We start from the raw sequence: 12,092 nt of genomic DNA, 5'->3' as shown, positions 1-12,092 counted from the left end.
AAAAAGAGACTGGGTTGGAAATGTTATTGCAGCTTCATTTAACTCAAAGGCAAGAGGAGTTGCAATTTTGGTTAATAAAAATTTACCAATTAAAATACAAAATGTATTAATTGATTCGGCAGGAAGCTATTTAATTATACATTGTCAAATTTTTTCAGAACTATGGACTCTTATGAATATTTATGCACCAAATGAAAATGATGTAAAATTTATACAGGAGGTCTTTTTGAATTTGGCTAATGCACATGATAAAATATTAATAGGTGGAGATTTTAATTTTTGTTTAGATCCAGTTTTAGATAGATCAACAAAGGCTATTACAAAATCAAAAGTAGCAAAATTAACTCTATCATTGATGAAAGATTTAAATTTGATTGATATATGGAGAAGAATCAATCCAAAAGAAAGGGATTATTCATTCTATTCAAATAGACATAAAACATATTCAAGGATAGATTTTTTCCTATTATCAACAAATACTCAAGATAGAGTGAAAAACGTGGAATATAAAGCAAGAATATTGTCTGATCACTCTCCTTTAATAATGACAATGATAATGATAGATAAAGAGGAATCAATTTATAGATGGAGATTTAATTCAATTTTACAAAAACGTCAAGATTTTTGTGATTTTATGAAAAAGCAGATTCAGTTTTTTTAGATACAAATTTACATTCAGTTGATGATAAATTTATATTGTGGGAAGCAATGAAAGCATATTTGAGAGGCCAGATAATAAGTTATACTTCTAAAATTAAGAAGGAATATATGATAGAAATAGATCAATTGGAAAAAGAGATTATAAAATTAGAAAAAGAATCTCAAAGAAATATGACAGAAGAAAAACGAAGACAACTTATTAATAAGAAGTTAAAATATAATACACTCCAGACATATCGAACAGAAAAAGCAATTATGAGAACTAAACAGAGATATTATGAATTAGGTGAAAGATCACATAAAGTTCTTGCATGGCAGTTAAAAACAGATCAGATTTCTAAAACAATAAATGCAATTCGAACAAAAGTGAATGAAATTACTTATAAACCTCTAGAAATTAATGAGGCTTTTAAGAATTTTTATTCTGAGTTGTATAAATCAGAATCAAAGAATGATGACGTTAAGATAGAAGAATTTTTATCACAAATAACTCTTCCAAAATTAAATACAGAAGAACAGAAGGGATTAGGTATGTCTTTTACATTGAAGGAAGTTGAAGAAGCTTTGGGATCACTTCAAAGTAATAAATCTCCAGGAGAAGATGGTTTTCCACCTGAATTTTATAAAAAGTTTAAAGATTTATTAATTCCTCCTTTTATGGAGTTAATATATCAAGCGGAAAGAACGCATAAACTTCCAGAATCTTTTTCAACAGCTATTTTAATAGTATTGCCAAAAAAAGACAGAGACCTTTTAAAACCAGCATCATATAGACCTATTTCTTTATTAAACACCGATTATAAAATAATAGCAAAAATCTTATCTAATAGATTATCTAAATGCTTACCAAAATTAGTGCATATGGATCAAACAGGATTTATCAAAAATAGACAATCGGCAGATAATGTAACTCGGTTATTTAGTATAATCCATTTAGCACAAAAGAGGGAGGAAATGAGTGTGGCAGTTGCTTTAGATGCAGAAAAAGCATTTGATAGATTGGAATGGGATTTTTTATTTAAGGTATTGGAAAAATATGGACTAGGAACATCATTTATAAAATGGATTAAAACCTTAAATACTAATCCCAAAGCTAAAGTAGTGACAAATGGTCAAATTTCAACATCATTTCAGTTAACAAGATCAACTCGGCAAGGTTGCCCACTATCACCTGCTTTATTTGTGTTGGCAATAGAACCACTAGCTGAATTAATTAGAATGGACCCAGATATTAAGGGTTTCAGAGTTAATCAGGAAGAATTAACTTATTTGCTGATGATGTTCTACTTTATTTAACAGATCCATTACATTCACTACGCAAATGATCTTATAGACTAGAAGAATATGGGAAAATATCGGGTTATAAAATAAATTGGGATAAAAGTGAAATTTTACCTCTTACTAAAGGAGATTATAATCAATGTCGATTAATAACTCAATTTAGATGGCCAGCAAATGGTATAAAATATTTAGGTATAAGAGTTGATAATGATATAAAAAACTTATACAAATTAAATTACTTACCACTTTTGAAAAAAATTCAGGAAGATCTTGAAAAATGGATGGCATTACCAATAACATTAGTAGGTAGAGTAAATACTATAAAAATGAATATATTCCCTAGATTACAATATTTATTTCAATCATTACCAATACAATTACCCCAGAAGTTTTTTCAAGAGTTAAACAAATATGTGAGGAAATTCCTCTGGAAAGGTAAGATGTCAAGAATATCGTTGGAAAAATTGACATGGAAATTTGATCTAGGAGGATTACAACTTCCAAATTTTAAGAATTATTATAAAGCAAATCAACTTAGATTTATTGCATCTTTTTTCGAGAAAGATAAACCGGCATGGATTAGAATAGAATTAGATAAAATAGGAGAAAACGTACCAGAAGATTTTATATACAAATGGGAATCTAAATGGATATGGGAAAAGAAAGAATCTCCTATATTAAAACATTTGATTGATTTATGGAATAAGATAAATGTTGATGATGAGACAAAAAAATCTTTATTAGCAAAGAGATCTTTAATTCAAAATAGACTTATTCCTTTCACAATGGACAATCAACTTTTATATAATTGGATTCAAAATGGGATTGGATATATAGGGAATTGTTTTGAAGGAGGTATATTAATGTCATTTGATCAATTAAAGAATAAATATAAAATATCAAACAACACTTTATTTTGTTACTTTCAATTAAGGGCGTATTTAAGAGAAAAATTAGGTCAAACAATGTTATTGCCGAAATCTAATGAAATAGAAATTTTAATTCAAAAAGGAAATATTAAAAAATTTATATCTTGCATGTATAACTTGATTCAAAGGCAGGTAATTAAACAAGGAGTCCATAAGTCAAGACAAAAATGGGAAAGTGATTTGAATATTAAAATTGAAGAAACAAATTGGTCAAGACTATGTCTTGATAGTATGACAAATACAATAAATGTTCGGTTAAGATTAGTGCAGTATAATTTTCTACATCAATTATATATTACACCACAAAAAATAAAAAAAATAAATCCAAATTTATCGAATCAGTGTTTCCGATGTAACCAGGAAACTGGTACTTTTTTACATTCGACATGGTCTTGCTCTAAAATTCAACCTTTTTGGACAAATTTAAGACTTTTACTGGAACAAATTACAGGAACACAATTTCCTCATAATCCAATATTATTTTTACTAGGTAATATTGAAGGGATAAAACCGAAACTTAAACTAAATAAGTATCAGAAAGAATTTATAAAAATTGCACTGGCAGTAGCCAAAAAAGCTATTGCAGTTACTTGGAAATCGGATACACATTTAAGTATAGATTCTTGGAAGAAAGAAATCTATGGTTGTATTCCATTAGAAAAAATTACTTATAATTTAAGAGATAAATATGAAACATTTCTGAAAATTTGGAGCCCTTATTTACAAAAGACAGGATTAAATATATAGATGCTCTGAAGATGAAACAATTGGTTATTAGGGGAAAGAAATAAATATACATATTAAAGTTATTACGAATTCCATGGAGCATGTGGAGATCTTCCAACAACCAGGCATTCTTTCTTTCTTTCTTTCTTTCTTTCTTTCTTTTTTTTTCTATAGGGCAGTTAGGGGGGAGGGGTTAAGGGGAGGGGGTAAGGGTTATATGCATTGTTTTTTCATACTTTGTAACCATTTAAAAATGCAATAAAAAAAGTTTAAAAAAAAGATTCCTTCTTCTCCAGAACATTGCCTATCCCAACCATCTGGCTTCAACTATCACTTTCTAGCTATCCTGCTTCTCCTCTCCTCACCTTTTTATTCTGGCATCTTTCTCCTTCCTTTCCAGTCCTGAAGAAGGGACTTGGTCCAAACTATCAACTGCTAATTCACTTACATATGTTCTGACTGACCTGCTGAGTTCCTCAGGCATTTTACATGTGTTGATATTGGGACAGATGTGTTAGGTCATCAAATGACCATCTCTTAATTGAAAATCCTCTGATATTCTCAAAGTCACCAGTATTAATCATACTCTCCAACAGTGCAGTAGTCTCACAGTACACACTCTCTCATCGGAGAAACACCACGTAATTTTTAATTATATTTTTCCCAGATGATGTCAGATATCTCTGCCTGACTGTGAGGACAATGCTTATCCATACCCAGAGCCAAAGTATAGCGCACACCTTGAAAAGGTCACACTATCCAAGAGCAATCAGGATGGAGGATGTCTCCCAATAATTAACCATCCCTTGGCTTTTCTCTTGACAGATCCATCACCAGTCACTGGACTTAAAGCAGTAAACAGGACAACAAATTTATTAACAATTGAATGGATACAGCCAACTGATACTAGAGCCGATAACTATACCTACAGAATTACAGTCACTAATGTGATTAAAGGTAGCAGTTCGATCCACAACACAACAAAAGGCCAGACAAGTTTCACAGCGACAGGCCTGGATCCTGGAGATCAGTACATGTTATCGGTTGTGTCAGTAACTCCGGAGAACACACTGAGCTCTCCTGTGAAGGTGACAAGCACCACAAGTAAGTAATTCTGTAAGGGTTAATACCTGCTCCACTGTCTCAGTCAACAACAGTTCCGATATTATTTTATGTTTAATATTCTTATTGTGTTCCTTACCTTATGGTTTTTTATGCTGTGTTGGATCCAGAGGAACAACTATTTAATTCTCCTTATTCTTGTGTCAGGTAGAGTTAGGAGACCGCCACTTCTTCTTGTTGTTCCTTTTTGCCCTTGTGGTGCATTAGATGGCAACCATGCCATTTATTTAGCATTTTTGTCTGTTTTTTACGAGGCCGAGCTATTAGTTTGATATTCAAACCAGCACAGATGGAATGTGTGCAAGGAAATGGCCGGATTTGAGCGTGGGACCACTCGTAACAAGACTGTTGGAGATGCCACTTCCCCACTGGAAGGCAATATGATGAGCATAGCTCAGAAAAGAGTCCCTTCACAACATGAATTTGGCCGTCTGAGTGATGGTTTCCTACACTACGCATCCATCTCGGCTGCTGTATGGACTACAGCTTCATTTCCTTTATCTTTAACTTTGTTTCAATACAAAAAGAATTACAGGCATGAAGAGATGAAAACTAAGATGAGGGCCCCTTCATCTGCCACAATCAGTACTTCCCAGTGGCACAAAATTTTAATTCCCATTCCCATTCCAGCTCGGACATGTCAGTCCATGACTTCCTCTTGCACCAAGCTGAAGCCTCAGGGTGGAATATCGAGACCTTCTATTCCAACTGGGTACCCTCCAACCAAATGGCATGAATTAGGAACATGATTGGCACACCTTTGTGGGCTGAAGGGTCTGTATGTTTTCTATGTTTCAAATATCACTTTCTCCTTCTGGTAGAAAAACTCTTCACCACCCACCTTCCTCCTCTATTCCCCACTCTAACCTTTCAACTCTTCGCATCTACCTGTCACTTCCCCCTAGGTCCCCAACACATTCTCTTTCTCCAATGGTCTTCACTCATCTCCTATCAGATTCTTTCTTCTCCAGTCTTACCTTTTCCATCCACCTGGCTTCACCAATCACCTTCCAGCGAGACTCCTACCCCTGCCCCAACTTTTTTGTCTGGCATTTTCCCCCTTCTTTCTCAGTCCTGAAGAAGGGACTCTGCCCAAAATGTCGACTGCTTATTCATCGCCACAGATGACGCCTGACCGGCAGAATTCCACCAGCATTTTGTGTGCATTCCTCTGGATTTCCCGCATCTGCAGATTTCTCGTGTTACTCATTGTAGTGGTTTTTGATTAAACAGTACGGTGTGATAAGTAACATTTAGATTTTGAGAAATGAAGAGTGGCTGAACTTCAATAAGCAGAATGTTAGATCAATTTGCAAGTTACTTGCACATTTGGCAACATTCACTAATATTAATGAGGATTTTAATCAAATTTCTACTAGATGATGATCTTTTTTAATATTATAAGGAACTACTAAAAGTAGTGTAAAAACAAGAAATCCATTTAGCTGGCCTAAGATTGAGGAGCACATTGTGATAATTAATGCCGTGATTTTCAGTAATGAAGTTTGGCGCAACTTCAATAAACAGAGTGTTGCAACATCTTGCAAGTCTCTTGCTCAATTTGCAACAGATATTCGAATTCACATTGAGAATTATTGGAATGAAGAATATTGCGATATTGGGAATATTGAGATAACAACCTGATAGCATGAATCCTCAATTTCATTTTCTGGGAAAACAATTTCTCTCTACCTCCTATCTTCTTCTATCCTCATTCTGGCCTCTCACTGCTTCTCACCTGCCTATCACTTCCCCCTGGACTCCATCTCCTTCTTCACTTTCTCCTGTAGTCCACTTCCCTGCCTTATCAGGTTCCTTCTTCTGCAGAACATTACCTTTCCCAACCATCTGGCTTCAACTATCACTTTCTAGCTATCCTGCTTCTCCTCTCCCCACCTTTTTATTCTGGCATCTTTCTCCTTCCTTTCCAGTCCTGAAGAAGGGACTTGGTCCAAACTATCAACTGCTTATTCATTTACATAGGTGCTGCCTGACCTGCTGAGTTTCTCAGGCATTTTACATGTGTTGTTATTGGGACAGGTGTGAGAGGTGATCGAATGACCATCTCTTAATTGCAAATCCTCTGATATTCTCAAAGTCACCAGTATTGATCGTATTCTCCAACAGTGCAGTAGTCTCACAGTACACACTCTCCCATTGGAGAGTCTCCAGGTAATTTTTAATTATATTTATCCCAGATGATGTCAGATATTTCTGCCTGACTGTGAGGCCAATGCTTATCCATACACAGAGCCAAAGAATACCACACACCTTGAAAAGGTCACACTATCCAAGAGCAATCAGGATGGAGGATGTCTTCCAATAATTAACCACCACTTGGCTTTTCTCTTGACAGATCCATCACCAGTCACTGGACTTAAAGCAGTAAACAGGACAACAAATTTATTAACAATTGAATGGATACAGCCAACTGATACAAGAGCTGTTAACTATACCTACAGAATTACAGTCACTAATGTGATTAACGGTAGCAGTTCGATCCACAACACAACAAAAGGCCAGACAAATTTCACAGCGACAGGCCTGGATTCTGGAGATCAGTACACACTATCGGTTGTGTCAGTAACTCCGGAGGACACACTGAGCTCTCCTGTGAAGGTGACAAGCACCACAAGTAAGTAATTCTGTAAGGGTTCTTTCAATACAAAAATAATTACAGGCATGAAGAGATGAAAACTAAGATGAGGGCCCCTTCATCTGCCACAATCAGTACTTCCCGGTGGCACAAAATTTTAATTCCCATTCCCATTCCAGCTCGGACATGTCAGTCCATGACCTCCTCTTGAACCAAGCTGAAGCCTCAGGGTGGAATATCGAGACCTTCTATTCCAACTGGGTAGCCTCCAACCAAATGGCATGAATTAGGAACATGATTAGGAACAATTAGGAAGCATCTGTATGTTTTCTATGTTTCAAATATCACTTTCTCCTTCTGGTAGAAAAACTCTTCACCGCCCACCTTCCTCTTAAGTGATTCTGTAAGGGTCAATACCTTCTCCACTGTCTCAATCAACAACAGTTCTGATATTATTATATTTTTAATACTGTGTTGTTTATCTTATGGTTTTTATGCTGTGTTGGATCCAGTGTAACAACTATTTAATTCTCCTTACTCTTCTGTCAGGTAGAGTTAGGAGACAGCCACTTCTTCTTGTTGTTCCTTTCTGCCCTTGTGGTGCATTAGATGGCAACCGTGCCATTTATTTAGCATTTTTGTCTGTTCTTTATGAGGCCGAGTTATTAGTTTTATACTCAACTCAGCACAGATGGAAAGTGTGCAAAGAGATGGCCGGATTTGAGCGTGGGACCACTCGTAACAAGACTGTTCGAGATGCCACTTCCCCACTGGCCGGTGATACAGGATAGTCACAACTCATGATAATATGTATTGGCTGAGGTACAGGTGATGGCAAGCAGAGGGCATCAGATTTACCCAGCTTGGACAAGAGTCCCTTCACAACATGAATTTGGCCGTTTGAGTGATCGTTTCCTACACTATGCATCCATCTCGGCTGCTGTATGGACTACAGCTTCATTTCCATTATCTTTACTTTTGGTTAAATACAAAAAGAACTAGATGTATGAAAAGGTGAAAACTAAGATTGAGGGCCCCTTCATCTGCCACAAATTTTAATTCCATTTCCCATTCCAGCTCTGACATGCCAGTCCATGACCTCCTCTTGTGCCAAGCTGAAGCCTTAGGGTGGAAGAGCATCAACTTCTATTCTGTTTGGGGAGCCTCCAACCTAATGGCAATAATATCCAATTCTTCTTCTGGTAGAAATGCTCTTCCCCACCCACCTTTCTCCTCTACATCTGTCCCAGTTCCTGCAAAACCTTCCTCTCAAACGCATCTCTCCCATTTCCCACACATCTGCCCTCACCCCATCCGCCCGCCACCCCACTCGGGATAGGGTTCCCCTTGTCCTCACCGACCACACCACCGGCCTCCAGGTCCAACATATAATTCTCCACTACAACGGGATCCGACTACCAAGCAAATCTTTCCCTCCCCCCCGCTTTCTGCTTTCCGCAGGGATCGCTCCCTATACGACTCCCTTGTCCACTCGTTCCCCCCCATCACTTCCCACCGATCTCCCTCCTGGCACTTATCCTTGTAAGTGGAACAAGTGCTACACCTGCCCTTACACTTCCTCCCTCACCACCATTCAGGGGCCCAGACAGTCCTTCCAGGTGAGGCGACACTTCACCTATGAGTCGGCTGGTGTGGTATACTGTGTCCGGTGCTCCCGACGTGGCCTTTTATACATTGGTGAGACCCGACGCAGACTGGGAGACCATTTCGCTGAACACCTACGCTCGGTCCGCCAGAGAAAGCAGGATCTCCCAGTGGCCACACATTTTAATTCCACATCCCATTCCCATTCTGATATGTCTATCCATGGCCTCTTCTACTGACAAAATGAATCCAAACTCAGGTTGGAGGAACAACACCTTTTTTTAAATTAAACAAAATATACTTTATTCAAAAATATAATTATATACAATAACCATTCAAAGACTTTCAATTCTTTACAGTTGGTACCATTACTGTCTTTACATTTTCAAAGTTCAAAAGTTTTGCCACCCACATGGCACTTTGTTCTTTCATATTTACATTCAGGGGGTATAACCCCAACCCCACACCCCTCAACTCCCACGGGAGAAGAACCCTAGAATGTGGTCCTTCCCCACCAAGTTTGTGTGTGTCCCTCAGCACGTACTCCTGCAGCTGAGAATGTGCCAGTCGGCAGCATTCCCCCACGGACATCTCCGTGTGCTGGTAGACCATCAAGTTTCGGGCCGACCAAAGAGCATCTTTCACCGAGTTGATGATCTGCCAGCAGCACTGGATGTTGGTCTCGGTGTGCGTCCCCGGGAACAGCCCGTAGATCAGAGAGTCCTCTGTTACGCAGCTGCTGGGAATGAACCTCGACACTGCCCCTTCCATGCTCCTCCACACCTTCTCCGCGAACCCACGGTGTGCAAAGAGGTGGGTCACCAACTCCTCCTCACTGCAGTCCTCTCGTGGGCAGAGGGGTGTGGAGACGACATTCTGGGCGTAAAGAAACATCACCTTATATACTAGCTAGGTAGCCTCCAAACCTGATGGCATGAACGTTGACTTCTCTAACTTCCGTTAATGCTCCTCCTCCCCTTCTTACCCCATCCCTGATATATTTAGTTTGTTTTTTTTTCTCTCTCTCTCTCTCTGCCCATCACACTGCCTGTTCTCCACCTCCCTCTGGTGCTCCTCCCCCTTCCCCTTTCTTTCTCCCTAGGCCTCCCGTCCCATGATCCTTTCCCTTCTCCAGCTCTGTATTACTTTTGCCAATCACCTTTCCAGCTCTTAGCTTCATCCCACCCCCTCCGGTCTTCTCCTATCAATTCGCATTTCACCCCCCCCCCCCCACTACTTTCAAATCTCTTCTATCCTCACTCTGGCCTCTCACCACTTCTCACCTGCCTATCATCTCCCCCTGGAGCCCACCTCCTGCTTCCCTTTCTTCTGAGACTCCTAGAGTCTTAGGTCTCAGCTCTTCACAACATGAATTTGGCCATTTGAGATGGTTTCGTACACTATGCATTCATCTCGGCGGCTGTACCAAAAAGAACTAGAGATATGAAAAGATGAAAACTCATTGTGGGGACTGCTTTATCTGCCACAAATAGAACTTCCCGGTGGCCAAAAATTTTGATTCCCTTTGGCATTCCCATTCTGGCATGTTGGTCCATGCCCATGCCCTCCGCTTGTGCCGTGATGAAGCCACCTTCAGCATGGAGGTGTAAACCTATTCCATCTGGGTAGCCTCTAACCTGGTGGCATGAATATTGATTTCTCCTTACGGTAGAAGAATTACCCACCCCCACCACCCTCTTCCTCTATTCCCCACTCTGACCTTGCCCCTACCCTCACCTACCTATCACATCCTCCTAGGTCCCCAACTCTTTCCCTTTCTCCCATGGTCCACTCTCCTCTCCCTTCAGATACCTTCTTCTCCAGGCCTTGACCTCTCCAATCCACCTGGCTTCACCTATCACCTTCCAGCCAGCTCCTTCCCCTTTTCCAGCATTTTCCCCCTTCCTCCTCAGTCCTGAAGAAGGGACACAGCACAATACAGGCCCTTCAGCCCACAAAGCTGTGCCGAGCATGATCCTACCTTAGAACTACCTAGGCTTACCCATAGCCCTCTATTTTTCTAAGCTCCATGTAGCCATCCAGGAGTCTCTTAAAAGAACCTATTGTATCCACCTCCACCACCGCTGCCAGCAGCCCATTCCACACACTCAACACTCTCTGCATAAAAAACTTATTCCTGACATCTCCTCTGTACCTAAGACGTAGTCACTTCTCATTGCTACCATCAGGGAGGCGGCACAGGAGCCTGAAGAGAGAGAGAGAGAGAAATAAAGAAAAACAAAATATGTTTCAGGAATAGCTTCTTCCCGTCCACCATCAGTTTTCTGAACGGACAATGAACCTATAAACACCTATTTAATATACATAAAGTTTTTCTACATTTATCATGTATTGTACTGTAATTTATTGGTTTTATTATGTATTGCATTGTACTGCAGCCTCAAAGCAACAAATTTCACAGCAGATGCTGGTGACATTAAACTTGATCCGGATTACATCTTTCAGCTAGTGCAAAGACTGCTATTGTATTCCAGGCAGCCACAGTTTGCTTTGTTTAAATCTCAAAGGGAACAAGTGGTGTGAAAAGAAGGAGACATAATAGTGTGATTCTGTGATTGGTATGAAAATCAGCCACTAAATTTTAAGGAATGAAGCTTGGCTTGGTGCATTTGAATACTTTGCAAAAACCTAGCATGGTCTGCAGCAGAAATTTGCATTCATATTCAATAACCAAAGGAATTAATATTGGGTTAAGTTGGTTATGTCATACAGTGAGCTCTCCTGAGGAGGTGACAAACACCACAAGTAAGTAGTTTTATAAGAGTCAGTACCTGCTCCAGTGCCGCGGTCAATAACAGAAGCGTACTGGTTAGTGCAATCGCTTTACAGTGCCAGCAATCACCGAATAGGGCTGATTCCCGTTGTCAGGAGTTCATACATTCTCCCTGTTTCTGTGGGATTTCCTCCAGGTGCTCAGGTTTCCTCCCATACGCCGAAGACCTATGGGTTAGGGTTAGTGAGGTATGGACATACTATGTTGTCATCATGATGTACGACGACACTTGTGGGCTGCCTTAGCGCAGTCCTCGGATTGTGCTGAGCCAATAAGGCAAATCATCACATTTCACTGTATGTTTTGATATGAGGCAGGATCATCATGGGTGTGGACTACGTACGTCCAGAGTGGCAGATAGTCAGACAGTGTATCCATC

General features: G+C 39.3%; 1 protein-coding gene across 2 annotated transcripts in view; it reads left to right on the top strand.

The window, feature by feature from the left end:
* Positions 1-12,092, top strand: part of LOC132382917 (receptor-type tyrosine-protein phosphatase H-like) — a 115,705-nt gene that overhangs the window by 59,507 nt on the left and 44,106 nt on the right. For both annotated transcript variants that reach the window (XM_059953477.1, XM_059953478.1), the window contains 2 exons: positions 4,422-4,700; positions 7,075-7,353. In XM_059953477.1, the coding sequence (XP_059809460.1) occupies positions 4,422-4,700; positions 7,075-7,353 (558 nt within the window). The remainder of the gene's footprint in view (positions 1-4,421; positions 4,701-7,074; positions 7,354-12,092) is intronic.

Source organism: Hypanus sabinus, chromosome 29 (genome assembly GCF_030144855.1).
Source record: "Hypanus sabinus isolate sHypSab1 chromosome 29, sHypSab1.hap1, whole genome shotgun sequence".
NCBI classification, from domain to species: domain Eukaryota; kingdom Metazoa; phylum Chordata; class Chondrichthyes; order Myliobatiformes; family Dasyatidae; genus Hypanus; species Hypanus sabinus.
This window is presented reverse-complemented; position numbering and strand designations above follow the sequence as displayed.